The sequence below is a fragment of the Alligator sinensis genome, unplaced genomic scaffold (genome assembly GCF_000455745.1).
Source record: "Alligator sinensis unplaced genomic scaffold, ASM45574v1 scaffold134_1, whole genome shotgun sequence".
NCBI lineage: Eukaryota > Metazoa > Chordata > Crocodylia > Alligatoridae > Alligator > Alligator sinensis.
In genome coordinates this window covers 2,438,081-2,463,888 of record NW_005841920.1, presented here as the reverse complement: position 1 = coordinate 2,463,888, position 25,808 = coordinate 2,438,081, and the positions used below count along the sequence as shown (strand labels likewise).

The 25,808-nt window shown below is 43.7% G+C and overlaps 2 protein-coding genes across 2 annotated transcripts in view; one reads left to right on the top strand and one right to left on the bottom strand.

The window, feature by feature from the left end:
* The window catches only part of LNX1 (ligand of numb-protein X 1), a 99,252-nt gene extending 83,284 nt beyond the window's left edge, over window positions 1-15,968 (top strand). Inside the window, exons 9-11 of the mRNA XM_006019016.3 lie at window positions 466-694; window positions 12,459-12,617; window positions 13,414-15,968. Of these exons, the coding sequence (XP_006019078.1) occupies window positions 466-694; window positions 12,459-12,617; window positions 13,414-13,549 (524 nt within the window). The 3' untranslated portion in view covers window positions 13,550-15,968. The remainder of the gene's footprint in view (window positions 1-465; window positions 695-12,458; window positions 12,618-13,413) is intronic.
* A 139-nt stretch (window positions 15,969-16,107) lies between these two features.
* The window catches only part of FIP1L1 (factor interacting with PAPOLA and CPSF1), an 82,232-nt gene continuing 72,531 nt past the window's right edge, over window positions 16,108-25,808 (bottom strand). The window contains exons 20-21 of the mRNA XM_025198345.1: window positions 17,508-17,645; window positions 16,108-16,424 (exon numbers count right to left, since the gene is read on the bottom strand). Of these exons, the coding sequence (XP_025054130.1) occupies window positions 16,277-16,424; window positions 17,508-17,645 (286 nt within the window). The 3' untranslated portion in view covers window positions 16,108-16,276. The remainder of the gene's footprint in view (window positions 16,425-17,507; window positions 17,646-25,808) is intronic.

Here is a 25,808-nt window from a genome sequence, read left to right as displayed (position 1 = left end):
CCCTTATTGTAGGGGAAATCTGGACTGGCACAGATTCCACATGGCTACACTGGGGAAGACCTGGATAGCATGCCTATGTGCCAGGAAGGTAGTCTTTCAGTGCATAATGAATGGGATGGGGCCACTATAACCGATTACAGTTTAGAGCAGCCCTTATACTCCTCTGCAGTTACATCAGGCTGTTTCTGTGATCCAGGGTATAAGAAGATGTATTATTTAAGAAACAAAGCAAAATACCATTGCCCATCTTAACTTCAAGGAAGATTTTAACCCTCATGTTACTCTATGTTCAATGTTATTGTGCCTCTCTTTAATTTCACGTTAATATTAACAAACATTTTAAATGGGTAGGAAGCTCCCAGGGCTGGCTTAGTCCTAAAATGCTTAGTCCTCTTCTGTTTCAAATAAGAAATTAAAATCATAAAGTATTTGCACCCTTTTCATTAGCCCTGTCTTGGCCTTCAGGTGACATTTTGCTGAATGTGAATGGAATTGACCTGACTGGTGTGAGCCGCAGCGAGGCAGTAGCCCTGTTGAAAAACACCACCTCCTCCATAATGCTCAAAGCCCTGGAAATGAAAGCATGTGAGGCTCAGGGGGACAGCAGCAATGTAGCACTACCCAATGCCAGTGAGAACATGTCTGAGAACAGCGAATGGTCACCTTCCTGGGTTATGTGGCTTGGGCTGCCACGGTAAGTCCAAATACTATATGTTTTTGTCAAAGGGAAGTGGGAGGAAAGATTTATATTTCTTGGACATTTCTTTGTTTTGGTCTGATTCATAGTACTAACATTTTAATTAAATCCAGGCTTTGTCAAGGACTGTTGTTTTAAATACCTCCCCTTTGTCATTGTGTATTAAATAGATGAGAAATATACACGTAGGTATGCTTTAAGAGCAGTGCCTGAGCAGTCCTATTCTTGAAAATGGATCTGGCATTCAGGGAATGAAGGGAAAAACTTGTCTGAACACAGGGGTTCATTGAATTTAGAGTGGGGGATCTCATCTCTCTGGACCACCCTGTAAAGTCCAGAACTACCCCTGCTGTTGCTTTCAAGCTGCATAGCCCCTCTATTAGTTAAATACAGCTGAATTGTTTGACTTTGCCCAGATGTTAAAAAGCACACGCAGTTGGCGAATGTCTCAGAATCACCTCCTCTCACCCCAGCCCCTGCCTGAAAAAAGTTCATTTGTAATATACAGGAAGCAGCTGTGTTGTAACGTTAGTAAAAATAATAAAAGCCACATAGCGTGTCGTTTGTCTGACACACATGCCGGCATTTTGAACATTTTCAGCATACATGATTCTGTGATTGTGCAACATTTGTCTGAACTTGGGCTTTTAATGAAGATGTGCCACAATAATGTGCCACGTAAGTCACGCAAAGGCTGAATTTATCTTTCTTAAATGAAGCAGAGCTCCCACTGAGTTTAAGGAGTGCAGAATTCAACCCAACACTATTTTTGAGCAGTTCAGAACACTCCTTTCCCCATTAATCGGCATCACTAAGTAGACTCATTCCAGCAGAGGCAAGAGTGAAACCAGTTATGTTTCTATGACATACATGGCTTCCTGGCTCTGCTTTGTTCACACTAGTTGTGCATTATGCTAGATTCCATTCTTTATTATTGCTCATTCTTCTTTCCTCTTCATTGAGTCATCTGCAACCCTTCTTTCCCCTTGCAGCAAGGCCAGACAGGAGAGCCAAATTGAAGTTCTTGGACTCTTCTATATTTCACTGACTTGGGCCTGTGTTGACATGGTTCTGAACAGTGGTGATGCGTAGGGGGTGCACAGGGGTGCATATACACACCTGACAGAAGTGTTCCCAGGCAGGCAGGGCAGGCAAGAGTGCTGGTGCCCCCCTCCCCCCGTCCGAGCACGCCAGCTGGGGAGCATGCCAGGAGAAGTGGTCCCCCCGCAGCCGATCCCACCGACCCAAGAGCATGAGTGACTGGTGCCTACCGGGTCTGGGAGGGGACCCACAGAAGCCGCCAACAGCAGCGGCCCTGGCAGGGGAGACACCAGCCCTACCGACAGCATCAGTGTTGGCTATGGGGGGGGGGGCACCGGCCCTGTCGGGGGGGCATGTGCACCCCCATGCACCCCTTACCAGTTGCCTATGCCTGGAAGTGCTAGCGGCACACCACTGCCAGTTGCGGGTCGGCAGGATTGGCCACAGGGGGGACCCTCCCCCCAGTCGCTGACTGCCCCCCCTGCCCCCGCCCCCCCGACTCAGGAGGTACCAGTTGCCCATGGTTCTGAGTTTAGACCGAGGGCAAGAAGTGACTAGCTCCCACATAGATGGTGAGAGACCACAAGGTGTAAAGACAATTCTGGGTGAGGTACCATTTGTTCTTTGGATAGGAACAGCTGGTCCAATGAATTGTCCCCTTTGATGTAGGAGCTAGAGCAGGAGTGGGCACTTATCTTTGCCAGAGGGCCAATTAATGAGTTTGCTATCCTCTCAAGAGTCAGCCCTCTCTATCCCTCTTTCCTGAAGCTGTAGCATGCCCCGATTCCCACCCCAACCTGTAACCTGCTGGACCCATCCACAGCTTACTCTGCCACCTGCCCAGCATGGCAGAAGCAGCCCTGGGCAGGTGGTGGCATCAGCTGTGGATGTGGCTAGCAAGTTCTGGGTGAGGATCAGGGCATCTGCCTGGGTCCACAGTTGGGTGGAAGTAGTCCCACCTATCCACCCAGCGTGGCAGAAACAGCTCCACCTGCATGGCACCACACGGTGGCAGGAGCCGGAGCGACCAGGTGCCTATGCGCCAGATTCCGTGAGTTGGTGGTCGCATGCCCATGGGCAGGATACAATCAGTTGGTGGGCTGGATCTGGCCCGCAGGGCATATTTTGTCCACCCCTGAGCTAGACTGTTTTCAGTTGCTTGTTACTTTTGAGGGTGGGTTGGTTTTCATTCATCCAGCAGTTCTGTTGATCCACCCCATACACCCCTTCCCACCAGTGCCAAGGTCTGCCTTTCTTTGCTGTGTATATTAACTCTTCTGCCCCCACAGGCTAGCTGTCTGAATGGCAAAATAAAAGTGATAGTATAAACAAGAGATGACTGCTGGCCTGTACTGAAACCAGTACTCCTGTGTCTTCAGAGCAAGCTAGGCTTTTTCCCATGCTAGCTAGCTAGGTTAAATCTGCTTTGGGGGTGCTACAGTCACACCTTCATTTGCTGTGTGGACAGATTCTGAGAACTCCCCTGTGTACAGCTGGCAGTTCTCCTCCTACAGTTTCCACAGTGATGGGATGTACTTTGCAATTCTAATTGAGCCGTGATTACAGTCTGCTTACTTGTCTTAGCATCCACGCTGATGGAGGACCCTCCATTAGTGAGCATTTTGTAGCCACCCACTGACAGCTGCAGTCATGGTGAAGGGCAGCTATGCAGCTCACTACCAAGCAATCAGATACTACCATTGATTTAGGGGCTAAAAGAACCTTAAGGCAGCATCTGAGCTTACTATGCTCCTGCTCCAAAGCTGCACGTGCAGTGCCCCACCCCCTTCCTCTGAAGGAAAATTACCCACCACATCAGCAAGTCTGAAAACAGGAAATTCATTGTAATCATATCCCCAGCTGCAATGCAACTCACAGAAAAGGGCCACAGTGTGCCTGAAGACTGGGGGGATTAGTATGCTGAACTGGTACACTAGTTATCTTAAACTCAGATTAAAGACAGAGAATAAAGCTGATTAGAATTGACAGTAACAGAGGTGTATTTCATCCTTATTAGTACTTGCCTGTTTGGGTAAGCACCCAAGCATCAGATTTGGATTTACTCACTTAACAATACAGGTTATCGGATACTTCAATCTTGCTTAACGTGAATACTGGTTACCCTCTGCTTTTTGCCCTGACTCTCTGGGGTCTGCATTATACATCTGGAAGTCCTTCAGCAAGTTCTCTCACCAGGACATGTATCATATTAATACACATTAACTCATTTCCCTGCAGTCTGAGAATTTAACCTTTCCTGATTGGCCTTCTAGTATGTTGTTGGCAAGGACCACACCCCAGTAGATCTCAAGGGGTCAGTTGGAATGCAAAGATATTTTCTAAACTCTTGCTGCATTTACCAAGCCATCTTGGGAGCCGATCTAATTCAAATACACTTCTGATTAGTCACTGTTAATATAGGTTTCCTTAAGGTCAAAGTATTGGGCAAGAAAAAAAGTCTTTAATATAGGGGGTGGATGATTTAAGCTACAAGTCAATTTTAACAACAACACGCTGCTAGAGGAGAACACAAACAGCAAGTGTCAGGCACTTTAGCTTTACAATTTCCAACACTTAGGGTTCAGTAGGATCCTAGGCAAACTGACTGACCCCCAAGTCCTTTGTTCCCTATCTGTGAAACGCCACGAGGACACAGAGCGGGATTTGGATGAGAAAGAGGTTCTATATTAGTGCAGCATTGCACATTTCCAATACTTATAACCAGCAAAAAATCAAAGCCCAGACTTGCAATATGCAGCTGTGATTGCCTCCAGGAGAGCAGGGACTCCAAGCTGCTCTGAGTTGTTACTGAGACCAACGTCATGTTTTGTCCTCTCCTGTTTGTGCCAGTCTTATACCAGTTTGTGAACTGTTCCTTCCCTTCACTTTCTTTCCTTTGGGTCCCTTTCCCACCCTGCTACTGGCTATTCACTTTGTCTGATTCTATTACCTAGTCTTCTCTTCACCACCACCCCTTGGACCAGACCTGCTCTACATCAGGGGTGTCAAATTCCAGCCCTGTGGGCCAGACCCAGAGTTCAGGGCCAGGCCATGGGCTGGACCTGATGAAGGCAGAATTAATTGTTGTGGCTTTGGGAGCTCCACACTCAAAAACTGGTCTGTGGGGCTCCCCTGGGGCTATGAAGTTGGGTCTGTTACTGTAGGGAATACTACTCTCTCTCAGACTCAGCCTACCCCAGAGACCATATTCTGCAAATGAGTGGTTCAGTGGTATTCAGACTAATGAACCTCAGGTTCTAGAGAGCCTTGCTTATGTGAAAGAAATGAATCTCTTTTCAGCAAAGTGTCCTCCATGAACTGAATTCTTGTGTCCAGTATTTGGGCTTCAAGGTGTCAGATTTTCCAAGCATCCCCATACCTGTTTCTTCAGAACAGCTATTCTGACAATGTTTTTATTGCTTTCCAAGATAGCCACACTTTTCCCTCATTAAGAGACTTGAACATGTTCAGCATCCGGTCTCCTTGTAAGTGTGCTACATGCTTTCTCTTCAGCAGCTGTGCTTTGTCTCACCTTAGTATTTTAGGTCAGTGTGAATTTGTTTGGGGGAAGGCATGATGGAAGGAATGTTTTGTCCTAGTCAGGTCTCCAAAGTGTCTTACTTTGAATTGGTATATTTTTTGTTTACTTAACTCTATGATGTTCTTGTCCAATAGCCAAATATTTTCTGTATCTCTATATCTCCCATAGCATTTCTAACAGCACAGGTATTAGAAAATAACTGCAACTTTCACCCATTTAAGGGCTCACAGAGGAGAAAGGTAATTTTGAATACATTTGTAAAAAAGACAGAGAGACCAGATTTGATTATTTGTTTAGCGTATAGGTAACTCATCTGTTCACTTCATAGTGTGAAAGACTGTGAGATGGTTGTAAGACCTACAGACTGTGTAGTGGTTATAAGACAGATGCACATGGGCTTCTAGTATTTGTCCAGTTTTGAGAGCAGAGCTGTTAAATGAGTGGAGGGCATATTTGGTAGATGTGAGAGAGTGAGATTTATTGAAGTAGCTTGCCCTGCAAACCTATTTGTGTGTTTTGATTGGTTGCTACGGAGGAATATGGACCCAGTTAATTGCTGAAGGAAGTGCATATGGTCAAAAACAATTTAAAAAAAGTTGTTCAGCACCTGGGGAGAAGTTTTTCCAGCTTTTTGCAGTCCTTTTTCTCTCCTTTCTAATAATGTCTCTTCTCTCTATCCACATTTCTGAGCCTACCCTGCTCTGAGTAACACACCAGTACTTTGAAAATACATTATAGATCACCCTAACATGTACAAACGTTAGTATTTCACTGGAGTCCTCTTAAATTCATCTAGAAGGTGAAGTGAAAGCTTATGAGTGAAAGGTTATATGAGTTATCCAACACCACACAGAGGCAGTGGTAAAAGTAGGTATAACACATGCAATTGGATGAGAGCTCCCCCATTTCAGCAACTACACAGAGAACTGTGCCTTGCTGTAAGCAGCTCTCTCAGACATCCCTCTAATCAGTCCAGTCCCATAGCAATAATGCCACTTTTATTGGATTGAGAATCCGGGCCAAAGTGTTATAATGGATAAAAAATACAGAACAAGGTAGAAATGGATCATATTTGGTGCATGTTCAGTTTTATCAGTTTTTGCTGTTGTCCTCTTGAAACTCTTTGAGTGTCATGGAACTACTTGATTCTAGGTCCTGAAGAAGTGAGAGCCCATAACAGAGAAAGACTTCTGTATCTTTACTGTTACAAATTACCATGTTTACCTGAACCCAAGACACCTTTGAATGACCCCCCAATAATTAAACTCCTTAAATGGAAAATTATAAACTTTTTACAATTTTCCATGTATAGAATCTAATTATTGGAGGGTTGTATTAAATATATGCCCGGCTACTGCTACAGCAGGGAAAACAGCAACAGGGGAGTAGGCAGCCAGACTTCTACCCCTTGTCTGCCCACTGGCACTGCTGCCTCCTCCCACCCTCTCCTGGTACCTGCCTCCTGCTGCTTGACCCCTATCATTTACCCCCCTGCCAGTTGCTCCCTATTAGTGCCTGCACCTGCCCCCCTGCTGAGTGCCCCCACTTACCCAGTACAGAGACTCGGTCTCTGGCTTCAGCCTAGGGTAGGTAGCAGTAGTAGCTCCAGCCCTAGCTCTGGCCAGCCAACTCAACCCAGCTCTAGGTTGGGCTGGGCTGGGGCCAAAGCAGCTCCCCTGCCACTGCACAGTCTCTCCCCAACCCAGCACTGTATTGAATAGGAAAAAAAAAAAATTTTGGATTTGAGCAAATATAGTAGTATCTAGCACAGGGTAGGCAATGATTTTGGCTGGAAGACCACTTAATGAGTTCTAATGAGCTGTCAAGGGTCAGAGTAGCCCTGCCCCCAGTTGCCATCTTGGGACCAGACATCCCATCCCTTACCCCCTGACCTTTGCCACCAGAAGTCCTTCCTTTTGCGCCCACCTCCCCCACAGAAGTACTCCTGGGGAGGGTGGAGTTGCCATCTTGGAAACAAAAAACCCCCCAAATCATATACTAAAAGTCAAACATCCATTATAACTTTATTTTTTAAAATATTTTTGTCCTAATTTGTGTTTGCATTGTGTGTATAGAAATGATTGCATAATAGCTAAAAAATAGTCTTACTCTTGTATATTGTGTGTGGGAGAGTATATGTAAGGGGGTATGGCTGTGGGGGGGGTATGGGTGTGTATGAGGGGGTTGTGTGGTGCGAGAGGGGACCCCCCCCACACACACACGCCCCTCATTGCACACAGCCCCTGTCACTGGTGGTGGTAGCAGCAGCAGCAGCAGGCCCTCAGGGTGCTTGTGGGCTACACGTGGTGGCAGATAGCAGGGAAGGCAGCCAGTTCCATCGTGCAGGGCTTCCCTCAGTGGCGTGCAAGTCCTAGGAGTTGATGTGACCTCCACGCAATAGAGACAGGCCAGCCTGGCTCCACTCCTTGCAGCCACGTGCAGCTCCTGGAACTGGCTGAAGCCGCATAGGGTCCAAGGGCCTGCTGCTACACCTCACAAACCCCACACACATTGCACAAGCCTCATACCCCACAAATCCCACGCACACCCACACCCTGCCTACCCGAGCTCTGCACTCCTGCCGCCCCAATGGGTGCGGGCTCCAGGCTCTCACCAGCCCCACCCCATTCCCACTCAGCTGCAGTTTACCTACCTGCTGTCTGGAGCAAGTGCTGCAGCAGGGACATGAGGAGCTGCTGGAGGCCAAGGAAGCTTAACAGGTCCCCTGGCAGGTGCAGCAATGGCAGCAGCGCCCTCCCCCACAGATGCTGGGCGTGCTGGCCAGGGCCGGGGACCTCCCCCGCATGAAGGCTGGGGAGGGTACAATTAATTGGTGGTGTCCACGGGTTGGATGAAAAATCACTTGTTGGGCTAGATGTGGCCCATGGGTTGTATTTTGCCCACCCTCATCTAGCAGCATTGGTACCCTTAAGCCCCACAATTGGGGGAGGTTCAGTAGAGGCTTCTTGTCACCAAGGTGTACGTTAGTGTGTTTGCATACAAATAATCTGGATAAGCATAAAGCTACCCGCACCTACGAGTTAATGTACGGATAACCAATCAGCATGGCCTGTCAGTGTCAGCCACTGGGGCTGCTGCAGCTTTTCAGGTCATTCTGGTCTAACTGGGTTAATAATGCACAGGTGAAAGTTTTCCCTTTCAGCTCAAGGATCCCCATTCTGCTCCCCTGCACTAAGCAGCTCTGGCTGACACTTGGAAAACAGCTAAAAAGCACCACAACAAAAGAAAATGACAGTCCTTTTCATTTTGGAAGAAAGAAATTAAACCAGGAGGAAGTTGCTGTCTTATTCTCAGTCACTCCATTTGGGACACTTCGCCTTCATGTAATACAGGAAGCTTTTCATTGCATACATGTGGAAATATCTTACCAGAACTATAACAGCATTACCTACTTCCTTACCTCTGTGCATGTATCAAGCCTTACTGATTCTTATCACACTTCTTACAGAAACAAAGATGGTGGATGGTGCTGTAACATTTTTATGGCTACTGTTTTGCTACAGCAATGAAAGAAATGCATTGTATCTACTGACTATATGTAAATACAGATATATCTAAGCCAGTGGCTCTCAACCCTTTTAGACTCAATGCATCCCCTGGGCTCAAGGCAGCCTTTGGAAAATGCTGGCTTTTAGTTCTCACTCATTTGTTGACTACAGAAAAATTAAAGAACAATTCTGTTGCAAAGAACTCCGAAAGGCCAGAGCAGGTCAGCATGTTTTAACTGTGTCAATTCTAATTTGAAATCTCTGGGTTTATCCTGTGAATCATGTCTGTAAACCTAATAGTTCTAACGTTGTGTTATCGTGTAATACCCTTGAAAGGAGCTCAAGGTACCCCATGGTCCTGTAACCCCCTGGTTAAGAATCACTGGTCTAAACAGTGCATTTAGGTACACTGCAACACAGGTATTTCTAAGTTTGGTAATGTTTAGCCTCCACTACTGATATATCTGAACAGCTCAACAAGTGCAGATACTAAAGTAGGAAGAACCAAAACATATCAAGCTTAAAGCCAGGAATAAAACCTCCACCTTGAGTATTCCCAGCACATTTTGAGGCAGAGACAACCCAGCTGCCAGGCAGCATTAGTGTCCTAGTTTATGTAGCTTAACCTGCAGAAGTCTTCCCAGGTGCCTGAGACTCCAGTTCTCATGCCATGCCTCCTGAGTTGCACAGACTATCCCTATCTTCATCTCAACTAGGGATTTGCTCAGATAGCAAAATGGGCACCCATTAGTCATATGTGGTAGGAATCCCAATGCTCTATACTTTTCAGACATTCAGGAAAGGACAGCCTTTTGCCCAGGGAGCTCATTTAAAGACACATGATGCACAGAACCACACATCCCACTGAGTTAATCAGCTCCTGCCTTAAGTAATTTGCAACACTCCTCATTTTGTGATTCCACACAAACCCAGCCAGGTTTTCAGAATATGATAACTTCACACAGAGAAATGTTGCTGAATCATCATGGGATACACTTGTGTCCCCCCTAAGGTTGTAAACTGTTACAGTGAGTAGGCCCTATTTTTTTTTCCCCTATTGAATGGCAAATGCTCAAAATGCAGCACATTTGCTCTCAGCTGATCAACTGCACAGTGATGCCAAACCACTAACATGCTTTCCCTGTGATCTAGAACAAATGTTGCCTGACTAATGAGCCCACATTTATTAGAGCCAAAAATTAGCCTAACCCCATTCAGAATGAGCTGTCCCATATGGATGTAAACTAAACTTAAAAAAATACTTTAGCCTAGAAAGTATTGTTCCTGTGCTTTGCTCTGATTTTTTGAAAAAAAGAAATTCTGAAGATTTCACCAATGCATTTCTTTGCAAACCCAGGTCCTGCGCATAGTATTGCTGCTTAATGTGAGGTCCACAGAGTTATGTTCAATTACTGCCAAAGTTATCTTATCCGCAGCATACAGAGAAGTGGACCTACCTGATCCATCCAAAGGGAACAGATGCTGGAGCTAAAAATAGCAATATAAAAACTAAATTGAATCGGATTCTCATTCTTGCTAGTGTCTATGGGCAATGGGCAAGAACACAAAGCAGTCTGACATCTGAAACCCAGATTTGTAGGACTTTGAGTCTCTAATTTATAGAAACCCAATTGGGTTACTAATACTAAAGCTAAAATTAGATGCTTAATAGATCAGTCATATTAAACTAATATGAGATCTTTTAATATACATGTTGTCAGTTAATATATAGTCCTATGGTGACAACTTTGTAGTCTTACAGAACATACTCGTGCAGCTTAGTTCCTTGTAAAAATTATACAGAATGTAATTATAATTATAGTAAGTAAGGACAGAGAGTGAAAGAAAACCTATACATTTTTGAAAAGAAAGGAAAGTTTACTGTAAAATTGTCCTTAACAGGGACGTCAAATTTCCTCCTTCAGACAATAATTTTCAGATACAGCGAATTTACCTGACTCCACTTGTCAGTCACTAAAAAGACTGTATTAATATTAATAATGGCTAAATCCTGAGAACATTTGGCCATGACCTTGGTAAGTACCATCAAATCCTGAGCTTAGGGTTTTTCTCGTTTTGTTTTTGGAGTTTTTCTTTTCTTAAGTGATTCGGCATACTAAAACCCCCACAGATGGTAAAGTAATAGATCCTGCCTTTGGGGGAAGAACCAAGTTTCACCTGCTTTTTACATTAACAGCCAGTGAACTGTTGTGCAAATACTAAACCTAACATCCTGGCAGCAGGTGAATATTTGTAGATCCTAGGGGACTAATTTAGCACTACCGTAAAATCCTGCTGTGAAACACAGCAAAGGCATATTATTTTACAAGAAAAATATACCTTAAGCTCCTCTTTTTATAAAGCACATACTCTGTATTTAAAAGTTTTAATATTACCTTTTTTCAGAAAAAGGGCCAGCTGTTTCTCAATGAGAATGAAAAATGCTTTTTGATACAGTGAACTCAGCCATAATGCGAGTAATTGCCTTAGAGTGTGTATAGTAAGTTAACCAGCCTGTTTCAAAACCACATTTCGCATTTAAAATAGCAAGACTTTCAGCTTTGTCTGCCACTTTTACAGTGGATGGGAAAGTTTTATCCATATCTGGGGCCAGATTTAGCACTGCTGCATAGCTAATAGAGATGTCAGCACTCTTCTTTTGAACTGCAACAGAAATACAGCTTCTAACACTGCAGTATTTTCAAAGGTGTTAGTTTCATAACAGCCCTTAGCAAAATTAACAAAAAACCTGGCCTTAAAATAAGTGGAAGATTTAGCCACACTGAGCACTACACATGGCCCAACTTAAGTGCTTACTGAACATACTGATCTCCTTCAGCACTGCATCAGGTTGGTATATTTGGGCTGTACATTATATTGAGAGATAATATAACAAATGGATTGTAGTATAAAATAGGCCAAACTCATAGACAAAGGATACAGAGGAGATTAAGGTTATTCACTTTTTAGGTCAAAAACCACTGCACTAATCTTTTAACTAAAACAAGCCGTCTTCTCAACATTTGATATTGCTCTGTAACTTCACTGCCAGGCCAATACACGCCACCATACAATTTTTCACTGTAGCTCCCCATGTCGCTTACTAAGCACCCAAAACTTCTGGGTTCTGAAATGTACTATAGTTGATATCTACCCCTTATTCCATGGTTCATTTCTTTTCAAAGCACATCCTAAAAGAAAACATATTACATATAGATCAGTTGATTTGATGCAGGTTCCTCTCTAGAGGAGGGCAAATAAGGAAACTGACTCCTGCAGACAGCTTCAAGATTTTTTAAAGTTAGAATTCACCAATATTAAATAAAGTCCAATCTCCTTTGAAATATTTTCCTTTTTTGTGATTTTCAGTTAAAACAAATTTTTATGTTCCTCCCTTTTTTAGGTTCTATATGGTTTTGCCATTTTAAAGTAAATACTAGGCAGATATTTGTGGTTTTGGAATGACCACTCGTGGAAATCAAGAGACCCAAAGCAGCAGTGTATGACTAAAAACAATGTACCAAAAATATCATTTCAGGAGCTCTCATGTTTTTGGTGTACTCAAAATATACTGCTAACGTATGAAAAGATAGAGGCATCCTTAACAGCACATTAACAATTAAATTTGCTTCAGTACTGATACACGCATTAATAAAATAATTTCTTCCAGGTATTTGTACAGCTGCAAAGAAATTGTATTGCGGAGAAATACAGCAGGAAGTCTTGGCTTCAGTATTGTAGGAGGTTATGAAGAACACACTGGAAACAAACCGTTTTTTATCAAATCTATTGTTGGGGGAACACCAGCATACAATGATGGAAGGATTAGGTATGGCAACAACTAACTTATAAGATGACATTTAAATATTTTATCCCAGGAACTTGGAGAGGCTACAGGTTTTCATGGATATGTTAAAACTTGAGACTAACTCAAACAGGCCAAGGTACTTGCTGAAATCAAAGAGGGTTCAATGTCATGTAAGTGCAATAAAAGCTTTCCACTGAAGTCAGTGGAGTACAAGAATTGGGCTCTTTGTGACATGGTAGGAGAACCTGGAATACTGTGCTTTAACAATATGCATTGTTTGCAGAATATTATCAAGTGTATCAAGAGGTACATACACTGCTTCAGAGATGGGTGTCATTGTGTGCAGTATTCACCAGTAAATAGTAATTTGAAACTGAAAAAAAAAAAAAAATACTTTTTCCACATTTACAACTTAACAATAATACAAACTGTGAGAGAGAGAAAAACATAAGAGAATTAAAGACCTGAAAATTCTCAGACTAAGTTTTGTCTGAGAAAGTGGGTCATACTGGTGCATTCAAATCTTTCATTTCCCTCCAAATGTCTGATTTGTAAAGGAATGAATGCCAGGAAAGAATAAATGCAAATATTATAGCTGGAACTGAAGTTGTCTTTTACTAACTTGTCTTCAGAGAAGAAGAAATTTCAAGCCCACTCTTTGGCCCTACCTAGTGACTACCAACCTTTTGGCAGAGAAGAAATGGTGAACAAATATACAGAATAAGCCAAAGCAGCTGCCTAATTGATAAGATCTTGATCTCATAAACACTTCTTGAGTGTTACGACTAACATCTCATCTCCATCCTTAATTTTCCAGATGTGGTGATATCCTACTTGCTGTCAACGGAAGAAGTACATCAGGAATGATGCACGCCTGTTTGGCAAGGATGCTCAAAGAACTGAAAGGAAAAATTACTCTTACTTTCGTGTCGTGGCCTGGAACTTTTTTATAAAACATGTATCCATAGAGGTAACAAATGATTTGACACAGAAAACAAGCTCCTTAACATGGACATAAGTTTTTTCTCTGCACTTTTTTTGATCAAATGTATATTTGTAAAATAAAATTGTGAATTGTCAATTTGCACATCAAGAAAAGGCAAGTCTTGCAAAAATAGTGGCATCTGTCAAAGAAACACCCTTTAGAAAGAACTGAAGATAAATTAGGGCACAAGGCTCTGTTTCCCTAGGCTGTTTTTAAGTTTGTATTTTTTATATTTGATTCATTATAATAATCAAAGATCTTTAGTGAGCAGCAGAAACTCCTGCCCACCTGCTACTTTCCATTTATAAAAGAAATTATGAACACATTATGTGGAAAATTCCTGGCAGTCTCTTGAAATGACAGCAGTTGAAATATTTTTTTAATGATTAAATAAGGTGAAGGTTTTTACCCAACACATACAAAGCACTTTGATTAAATAATGTACCTTTACATTGTCAGCATGAAGCTGGTATTTTCACAACTTTCAAATATTGTCTCTTAGTATGTAATACTGTGAATGAAACCTTATTTCTAAAATTATTAAAAACAACTGTAACTGTGTGCTTGTACAGACACATTGTTTTCATCAAAAGCCAAAACTAAATAATTCTCTCATAAGCTTCTTTTCAACAGAAGCTCCCCTAGAACAGGAGCTGGCAATATATGGCTCGTGTGCTAGATCTGGCCTTTGTAGCCACTGGATCCAGCCCACAGAGCAGCAGGACTGTCTTTGTGGGAGCTGACAAGCAAGGAGCTGCATCAGGGCTGGGGAGCTGGAATCTTCCCATGCTGCTGCCACTTCTGTCTCCCGCTTCCATGAGGCTGCAGTGTGGGCACGGCTTCCAGCTAACGGAGAGCCATGCCAGAGCTGGAAGCTGTTCCCATGCTGCTGCCACTTGTGCCTGCCTACCCCTTTCCTTCTCCCACCCCCTCCAAGGCTGCTGTGTGAGCGCAACTTCCAGACTGAGCAGAGCTGCAGTAGGGCTGAGCTGCTTGGGAGGGCAGGGAGAAGTGGCAGCAGCATGGAAGCAGCTTCCAGATCCACTTCTCCGATGCAGCTTCCCTCTGGCTGGAAGCTGCACTCACCCCACAACCTGGGAGAAGTGCTGTTGGTGGTGCAGCTCCCAGCATGTGGCTCTGGATAACGCCTCCCCTGCAACTGCTCATGTGCTGCTGAAGCCACCTAGCCCATGCCAGACTGGGGCCAGGTTGTTTCAGCCCATTCTTGAAAAAGATAGCTAGCTCCTTATTTAGGACTTCCCACTTGATATAATCATGAACTTAAAAAATAAGTATATGTTTCTCTTTGTTGCTGGATTGACTTCTAATTATACACATAGGAAGAAGCAGTAAAAATGTTGCTAGACTGTGCTGCCCATCTCAATCAACTCTGTTCTGGAGGGAAGGAGTCCAAATGAGATGTTAGTTTGTTTCCATTGTTTAACCAATTCTTAGCCTCTGTGGAAATTAGCAGAATTTGAAGTCTGAACCTCCTTCCCATTAAACTAAAAAGGAAAAAGGATCAGATCATGAATCTTTCCTGGGATTTTTACAGCTGATCCTTGGAAAGTGGGATTCACAAAGACAGACAGCTCGGTATAAATGCTTTTGGTTTCTACTAAGTTCATCTGCTTGCCCCCATTCTTACATCAGAAAATTTTGTCATAGGTTGTCATACTATACTATAAAAACACACACAAGATTGTGATAAACATACTCTCCAACTGCACTAAAAATAATGTGTATATTTACTGCATGTTAAATATTCTGCAACACTTTCCGGAGCAACCATTCTCAACCATCTTTTCAAGAGCCTCTGACTTCTCTTGTTGCACAATAAAGATTGACTTATTTACATCAGTGGTGCCCAACTTTCCAGACCCACAGGCCGGACAAGTGATGTGGGGTTGGTCTATGGGCTGGATTACATACACACCTGGCGAGTGGGGTTGGTCCAACTTGGTCCAAGAGTGGGGGCAGATGCAACTCCAACATGCCAGATGCAGCCATGCACCAGCCCAGCTGCGTGCCTGCCCAACTGCGCTCTAGTACAATCAGGCGCACAGGTTCACATCAGTTGGCCTGGGGGGGCTCCCCATGGGTCCAAAATTTGGCAGCAAAGGAGAGGCAATTAATACTGCCACCACTCCCCCCTGCTTCCAAGTTTCTGGACCTGCAGAGAGGCCTGCAGGATGGATGACAGTTCTGTGGGTTGGATCTGGCCTATGGGCTGGAAGTTGAACATCCCTGGTTTATGTAAGGAGCTGAAAAGGCTAAACTTCAGAGACTCTTCAACTCCAATTCCAGATTGTTTGGCTAGTGTCGGTACTCACTATCACAAATACAAACCACTCAACTTGGGGGGGAAAGAGAACTTTCAGAACCTCCATTGCATTCAAGAACAAGAGAAAGATGAGAAATGAGAAGTAGGTTCCATTATGGTATTGACACAGCATGCCCCCCTTCTGACCCCAGGAAACCTTTCCTTACAGTATCTTAACATACAACAAATTCAATCCATGGATCTTAACATGAAAAATTCATTCTTTTATTTTCCAAAAAACAAATTAACCTTATGTTTCAACTAATAGAACAAGATTAAGAGCAAATTTCTTTAATACCCAGAAAAATAACAAGATTTATAGTAATCTATTTCTGGCACTAATATATGCAAGTAGGCAAAAATCACACATGCCTATTCTGCGGGGGCAGCTTCAGTGTTTTCTTGTTCAGGGGCAGGTTCACTACCGGTTTCTTTGCCTTCTTTGCTTCTTTTGGATTTTTTGTGTTTATGTCTTCTATGGCTGTCCCCTTCTTCACTGTCATGACGACGCCTGCTGTTACTAAAAAAATTAAGAAGAAAAATGCTCAGGCAGTGGCATAGATAGATCCTCCACTATTAAAATGGTCCTCAAATGGAAGGCACGAAAAACCTGCCTCTTGCATCCTTCCATGGCAACTGATACATGTTGTTCTGAATTCACGTGCAGCACTTAAAAAGATGGACATCAGAACAGAACAATGTCCTAATCAAACTCCATTTTTGATTAAGTAGTTTATAAGAATCTATCCTGTAGACTTAACTCGGCATTATGAAGGAGTATGTTTCTCTCATGTTTCTAATTAAAATGCGTTTTTGTTACCTTTCAAAGTTCCTACTGTGACTGCATAGAGCAACAGGGGCCAAACCTTTTAGAAAGGCATGCCACAAGGTGAGCTCCACACCGTCTGATCCTCTTCCCCTGCCTGATCTGTTGCTCTGCTCTCTGCCCTACCTGTTGCTCTATTCCCTACTCATTTCCGTATCTGCCACGCGCTACATACAGAGGCTGCCCATGCCACTTGTGGCATGTGTGCTGTGGGTTGGCCACTCCTGCCATAGAGAGTTTTAAAAGTTATTACCAGCGGTATAACTGGGCAGCTCTGTGCTTTATGTAGCGACAGGGCAAGGGGCAATGGCAGCTGCCAAACTGTGGGTGGCATAGCTGGCTGCTGTTTTCTTACCCCATCTACCCCCATTAGGTGCCCAGGGCTGCTGCTCCTGTAACCCCGCTTAATTAAGATACTGCTTATTACTACCTTCCCCATAAAAGAAAAAGCTATAGTCTTAACCCATATTGTCAGCGCAAAGAGTGTTACGTTGAACATTCATTAGTCCCCTAAACACATGCCCTTGTTTGAAGTTTTTATGCAATGCTGCTGGATATTAGTTTCCCTTCACACACTATATTTTGCTCCTTATAGTAAAAATACTATTCTAGTTCTATATCAGAAAGATGTTACACATTGCCCAGACATGCAGCTACCTTAAACCAACACCTGTCCTTCTTTTATATGGTAGATTTGCAGTACGTTCAGGCATTTACCACCTTTTCATGATACTTTAATTGGTCAAGTCTATTTCCATGTTCTATTAAAGAGCAAACCTTCGAGATGACTTGTGTCTAGTCTCTTCTTTTTCTCTATGTCTCCTTTCTCTGTGTCGTTCTTCTTTCTCTCTGCTTGTTCTATGACGCTCATAACCTCTTTCTGCATAGTCTCTATATCTGTATCGTTCTTCATCACTGGTTAGAAAAAGAAAATATTTCAACAACCCATACAAATATTAAAGCATCCTAGTGAAAAAAATCCTTTAAATAAATACTTATAAAATGAATGACAAAACACACTAACATGTTTGGCAAGGTTTATCATCTACAATGTATGCTAAAAGGACATTAATGTTGCTTAATTTAAGTGCCAGAATATTGGAATTGGTAGAACCCTGGTTTTGAAGCGCTGGTATTTTGACACAAGTGTCCTACAGAAGAGAGGAAAGATGAATTTCATAGCATCTCAACATCTCATTAAATATATGCACAGCTTATTAAGCAGTAACTCAAACTTTATAAGCTGTCTCATGCAGTGACACTTTATATACTTAATTTGCAGCTGGATATCAAGATATAGTATGGTTTTGTGATCACACTGTATAAACAAAGGTGTTTAAAGAACAAATTGCAGACTTCTGCTTATTTTTTTAAATCAGCAACCCTTCTGTATGTTTTAACACCCTTAAGCTGTTGAAAAGAATTTGAACATGTTCAACAAAATCTTTGGTACATTTCAACTGCTACTTCAAGACAACATTAAGGAAGAAACTACATATACAGAGGCCCAACAATATGCTAAAGTGAAAACTGTTGTATATTTGTTAAGAGTTAATAACTTCTCCACTTAAGTATGCAGGCTGACAGCATCCCTTAAGACACAAAATATCAGTTAAGAATTCTATGAAATAAGGTCAGTGTGACCCTACTGTATATATTTCTGATTTTAATCCAACAGAAAAAAAGAATTAATATTTGCAGGCTGCCACTACTATGTATCCTTCATATCTTCTGCTTGTATTATTAAAAACGGATACAGTTTCATAGCTGGAGTTTCATTCTTATGCTGTTCAATTAAAATAAGCTAACTACGACTATTAGCTGGTCTCCATGACTTGGAAGCTAAGGATCCCTACAATACCCTGGACTGAAAATGCTAGTGACGTGACCAAGCTCTCTGAACCAGGACATGGTGTAAAAGATGTAAGAACTGCAAAGCCATTAAATTAAAACAAGAACCAAAGTTTCACCTTTTCTGATCCTGGACACAAGGCATGCTAACACTGGTAAAACATGCATCAGTTTTCCAAACCAATGTAAGCCGATATGTCCCAACTGGACAGATAATCAGCTTTCTTGGTGCAGTTACCAGAAAGAAGAGGAGGCATTAATGTTCCAACAGCTGTGAGTAAACAGCTACTCTAGGGTAGAGGCAGACATGATACATGCAGCAGAACAGCTTTCACCAGTGCAGTTTACCCTGAGGTATTTCCTAGGTTAAGTGTACTCTACACTCTATTAAGTTACACCACTGCAAGACTATATGCAACATGTGTCCATTCCTTGTTTACATCAGTGTAATGATGAAGCACCTGGGTGTAAGTATGTCACAGCCCTCAATCTGAGCCAACATTTACCAGAAAATAGTACTGTGTTTATACGGAGTAAAATCCATGAGGTTCTACTGAACAGGATGGATATGAGGAGAACTTCCAGGGGAAGAGCTACCCTCAACTCAGCCCAGCGTTGCAGATTCCTCCAACATCTTGATGCAGTGAAACTCTGGAGCGGATGGAGTTGTTTGTGCTACAGAAGGTGGACAAGCATATACTTTGGGGGTGGAAGAAAAGGGTCACCTGAACTGATACTGCAGGATCTCATCAAGTTCCTGCACACTTGTCTTTAATTATACTCTGAAACAGTCAGTTAAGTCTTGGGCAAAGTATTTCCTTTAAATGTTCAGGAGACTAAATCCCAGAAATATTACACAGCAGTGTAACATACTGCAGACAAATGACAAAAGCAGCCAAGGAATGTCATCCATTTCTCCACAATCTGTCAAAACACAGTAGCTACCACTGGTTAACTCACAGAAGTGATTCAAAAAGTTCTGTGGCACAAAATCTTAACCATGTGAATTACTAAAGACAGGGGAGCATATAATTTTGATATAAATCTATTAACTTGTGGGAGACAAGGTTCCTTGGGTGAATTTGATATCTTTTATTAGACCAACCCAAATGGTTGGAGAATAGTTATTGAGCAAGCTTTCGGGTTCAAAAACCCTTCATCAGGCTCAGGAAGCTGCAGCAGTTGGTGTGTGCTCTTCCTGGATGGAATGAAAAGTAAAGAAGCCAGGGGCTGGGCTGGGGAGTCAGTTGCCAGGCAGATTATAATGTATCAAAAATCCAATGTCTATGTTTAGTCCCTGATCTCTAGTATCCAGCAGGTTGATGAAATGGAGCTCATAGGCTCGTCTCTGGGATGTGTTGTGTAAGTTTCCCTTGAGGATCAGGACTGAGAGATTGGAGAGAGAGTGGCCCTCCTGTGAGAAATGTGCCCCCACCGGTAATTGGGTGTTTCTGTCTTTGATGGATTTCCGGTGTGCATTCATTCCGGTGCGCAGTTGTTGTCTGGTCTCTCCTACATATCTTCCATCAGGGCATTTGGTGCATTGGATGAGGTATACTACATTCCTGGAGGTGCAGCTGTAAGATCCTGGGATGCTGATGGCTCTGTTGTGGGGTGTAGTAATTGTGGGGGTGGTGGAGATGTGGGGGCAGGTTTTGCATTTCTTGTCCTGGCACGGTCTGGATCCTTTTGGTGTGTTCTGGGGTTGAGGAAGTTTGCTTCTGGTGATTAGGTTGGCGAGGTTCGGTGCTTGTCTGAAGGCTAGGATTCTCCAGAATGTCCATTAAGCAAACTTACACTAGCTACATTAAAACTATTTCACAGTGCAACACACACATTTATACAAGTTAAACAAAAGTCAAAGGGATTTGGAAGCTGCAGGCTGAAAGAAGCAGAGGAGAGAAAAAGGGAAAATGTGAGTATTGATGCTCAGAAGGTGTTTGGATGATTTGCTTTAACAGCCCCTTCCTCCAGTCACTTTGAGAGAAAATATATTGGATTTTGCAGGCCAAAAAGAGAAAAGTAGAAGACATTTATAAAAACAAATGCTTAGAGTGGAAATGATTTTCAACCTTATGCCTTTCAGAACACTGACTCCACAATTATTTGCTAAATGGCAATTTTAGGGCATTTATTGTATTTATTTCAATATGAGTAATGCATTATAGTATGATCAGGCACAATGATGACTAACGTGAAAATAAGGACTATGCATATTATAATCATCACTGGCATAAAAACTGCATACTGTATATTTTAGCACAGACCCTTTGCAAACTTAAATTTCTACCAGTACTGCCAAGCTATACAGTATGCCAGATCCATTCAGACATATTCAGATCCCTGAAGGACATTGAAAGAAACACTACATACTCTGACCTCTGACTCATAACAACCTCTCTCTACCAGAGAAAAAGGCCATAGAATCTCTAAGATCTAACCACCAAATAGTAATAAAACCAGCAGATAAAGGAGGAGCCATAGTCATCCTAAACCGTGAGGATTACATAAAGGAAGCCAACAGACAGCTCTCTGACACCACCTACTACAAAGAACTACAAGAAGATCCTACTCCCCTTTTCACCAAAAAACTCAACAATACCATCAAATCATTTCCACCAAGATTACAAGAAAAACTACAGACCTTGATCCCCCCGCTACCTAACCCAGGGACTTTTTACATGCTCCCTAAAATCCACAAACAAGGGAACCCTGGCAGACCTATCATATCCAACCATGGGACCCTAACTGAGGAAATATCAGGTTTTGTTGAATCCATCCTAAAACCGCTTGTCACCCACAGAGCAAGTTTTGTCCAAGACACCACAGACTTGCTACGGAAACTTAAAAACATAGACCACCTTCCCAGGAACACACTCCTAGCCACCATGGACGTTACCAGCCTATACACCAACATCCCACACCAGGATGGCATCCATGCCTGCCTTACATATCTACAGGAACAAGATTACAACCCAGAATACAGACCCAAAGATATCACTGAGCTTATACACTTCATCCTCACACACAACAATTTCACTTTTAATAATCAACACTTCCTCCAGATGATGGGAACAGCTATGGGCACTAAAATGGCCCCACAGTATGCCAACCTTTTTATGAGCCACCTGGAAGAAGACTTCCTCAAGAACTGCACCATCAAACCCTTGCTGTACTTACGATATATCGATGACATCTTCATCATTTGGAGTGAGAACCTGGAATCTCTACTTGAGTTCCACCAGAAATTCAACAGTCACCATCCCTCCATCCGACTTTCTTTAGAATACTCCAACACCAACATCCCCTTTTTAGACACAAGGATCAGTATCCAGAAGGGTAAAATACAGACCACAGTATACAAGAAACCCACAGACCAACATACATATCTGCACAGAACCAGCAATCACCCGAAACACACCAAAAAAGCAGTGATATACAGCCAAGCCCTCAGATACCACCGCATCTGTACTGAAGAGAACACCCGGGATTGCCACCTCACCAATCTTAAAAAGGCTTTCACCCAGCAAGGACACTCCTCCAGAGAGGTAGATCGCACGTTTGAAAGAGCCACCTGGATACCACGTGAAGAACTGCTGCAGTACAGAAGAAAAACACCCACAAATCGCACACCGCTGGTTATGACCTATCACCCATCCCTTGAACCTGTACGGAAAATCCTCAAAAAATTGCAACCCATATTAGAAAAAGACCCTATTCTTAAAAAGATCTTCCCAGAGCCACCCATCCTAGCCTTCAGACAAGCACCGAACCTCGCCAACCTCATCACCAGAAGCAAACTTCCTCAAGCCCAGAACACACCAAAAGGATCCAGACCGTGCCATGACAAGAAATGCAAAACCTGCCCCCACATCTCCACCACCCCCACTATTACTACACCCCACAACAGAGCCATCAGCATCCCAGGATCTTACAGCTGCACCTCCAGGAATGTAGTATACTTCATCCAATGCACCAAATGCCCTGATGGAAGATATGTAGGAGAGACCAGACAACAACTGCGCACCAGAATGAATGCACACCGGAAATCCATCAAAGACAGAAACACCCAATTACCGGTGGGGGCACATTTCTCACAGGAGGGCCACTCTCTCTCCAATCTCTCAGTCCTGATCCTCAAGGGAAATTTACACAACACATCCCAGAGACGAGCCTATGAGCTCCATTTCATCAACCTGCTGGATACTAGAGATCAGGGACTAAACATAGACATTGGATTTTTGATACATTATAATCTGCCTGGCAACTGACTCCCCAGCCCAGCCCCTGGCTTCTTTACTTTTCATTCCATCCAGGAAGAGCACACACCAACTGCTGCACCTTCCTTAGCCTGATGAAGGGTTTTTGAACCCGAAAGCTTGCTCAATAACTATTCTCCAACCATTTGGGTTGGTCTAATAAAAGATATCAAATTCACCCAAGGAACCTTGTCTGCCTATATCCTTAGGCCAACACGGCTACAACCTAAACCCCTTAACTTGTGGGAGTCATTTTATAGCTCTAAGAAATACAGCATTTATTCAAATGGATATGCACCATCACACTAGGTCTCTCTCTCAAAAAAAAAAAAGCCCTTCTACTAAAATACATTGATAAATCAAGAAACACAGATATGAACCAGACAGGGGTTCAAATCGGACTCTTCCAAGACCAACCTGGGGACTAATGGACATGAGTCTAGCTGGCTGATTCATCACACAACTTGTTGGATGAGCAGCACACACTTGTTCTTCTGAGGTGCTCCACATCCCACCAGGTAAGTGGAAGCAGTTTCTAAGAAAATGAATACTGCTGAATCCCAAAGTGCTGTGTCTTGGTAACCACTTCCCTTCTGTAGTGGAAGCATAATAAAATTAAAATGGATGAGTTTACCTCAATTTTCCACTCTACTATGGGCTGCTGGAAAGTGAAAAAGTCTTCACAAAATCCCTGTTCCACAGAGTATTTATTCTCATCACATGCATTTAGATGGGAATAAAAAAAAAAGGACCAATCAAACCTTGCTAAGTCAAAGCTCATAGCAAAGCCAAAACTAAGCAGAAAAATTCTGCAAATATCAACCTGCTTCAGAAACATGTTATACTGCAAGCACAGAGGGCAGGGGCAGCCCAGGTTAGCAAATGCTGTACAGGAGACAGGGCGAAGTAAACCTAAAAGGAACAATACGCTAGTGGCTATACGGTAAGGCACTTATCAGTGGAAGTAGAGCAGTCCAAATTCTTTCAACACCCCAACCTAATGTGCATCTCCAGAGCATTAGAAAATCTATTTACCAGAGTTTAGAAAAACAGGGTAGGGCAGGGGCTGGCAAAATATGACCTGTGGGCTACATCTGGCCCGCCCCACAATTTCATTTGGCCCACAGGCACCCATCAATGAATTGTACCTGACCCAGCCCTTCTGCCCACTAGGGTAAGAGTAAGGTGCCCCCCGCCAACCCTGGTGCACAGAAGTGCCCAGCTCAGCCAGTACACAGCTTCTGGGTGGGGCTGCTGCTGCCACTGCTCGGCTTCTCTGGCATCCTGCTTGCTCTGGGAAGCAGGTAGGGAAGTGGCAGCAGTGGGGGTGGGGGAGAGCTACAGTTGGGTGAGAGCACAGTGTGGGGGTGGGGCTGGCAGCAGGGAGCCCGCACCCAAGGGGTGGCAGGAGCATGAAGCTCGGGTGGGCGCATGTGGGGACCCCCAACACACTCCCCCCATGCCACACTGCCCCTTGCTGCCAGTCAGTGCTACACATTGGGGTGAAGAGTGCAGCCAGACCAGCCTACCTCTATTGCATGGGGCTCTGCGCGGCGCATGTGCAGCTCCCACACTTGTGCACCACCGGGGGAAGCCCCACAGGCTGGAGCCGCGTGCCTTCCCCACCCATTTTTGCCCAGATCCCAAGACTCTATTGGAAGTGGAGGGGAGCCCTGGCACCTGCATGGCAGGGGGCGGAGAAGGCCTCTGGCTCCAGCGCATGGGGCTTCCCTCGGTGGCGTGCACATGCAGCAGCTGCAAGTGTGCCGTACAGAGCCCTGAGTGATAGCATGGGCCAGCCTGGCTGTGCTCCTTGCCCCATGTAGCACTGGCCAGAGCTGCGTGCTGCTGGGCACCAGCCCCTGTACCAGGCACAAGCACCTCGAGTGCCCTCGCCTGCTGCTGCTGCCTCCGATGCACTATGGGGGGGGGCACGGTTTGTGGGGGTCCCCACCTCCTCACACCCACATCCTGCCCCCACAACCCTCCTGCATATATACACACCACACACACACGCGCGCGCGCGCGCACACACACACACACACACACACACACACACACAGAGCCATACCCTCAGAACCCCACCATATAGACAGAGCATTAGAACACCAACCACCCTCCACCCAATATACAAAAGTAAGACTTCATTTTTGGGTTGTTATGCAATCACCTATATATACACTCTGCAAATGCAAACCATGACAAAAATATTTTTTGTAATAAAATGAAATATCTTATAGTAGGTGTTTGACTTTCAGTGTATGATTGGGTTTCTTTCTGGTTCTAAAATGGTACCCCTCCCCACCCAAAAGGGATATTTCTGGGGGGCAAGGGGAGGGACTTCCAGTGGCAAGTCAGGGGTGAGGGGCAGGGCTTCTGGTCTCAAGATGGCGACCAGGGGATGGAGCACCTGTCAAGTGGCAGGGCTACCCTTGTGGCCCTCCGAAACTCATTAAGCGGCCCTCCAGCCAAAATAATTGCCCACCCCTGGGGTAGGGGGATTAGTGTTACTGTTACTATTGGTTTTTAATCCTTCTTTATTGGACAGCAGGGGTCCGCCCGTAAAAATGCAAGACTGCTATGGAGAGATACACAAGCTAGCATGCGCAAATCTAGCTTGCTGATTTCTGCATGGTTTTGCCTCATACCACGTAGCCATAGGCTTTGAGGTCTTATATCTTATCAATCCAAGAGAAAAGGCACAGTATTCAGCCAGAAGTTGCTATACATTTAAAAAAATAAAACTAAAAAAAAATTAAAATCACTAATCACTTTTTTACAAGACCAATATGACTGCAATTTCCAGGGACAGAGACAAGTACTGCATGTCCCACTTCCAAACTAAGGAGTTCTTACGATTTTACACATGGTTTCTAACTATATCAGGGATATGCAAAATATGACCTGTGAGCCAGGTCCAGCCTACCAAGGGGTTTTGTCCAGACCACGGTGGGTCACTTGGGGGGGG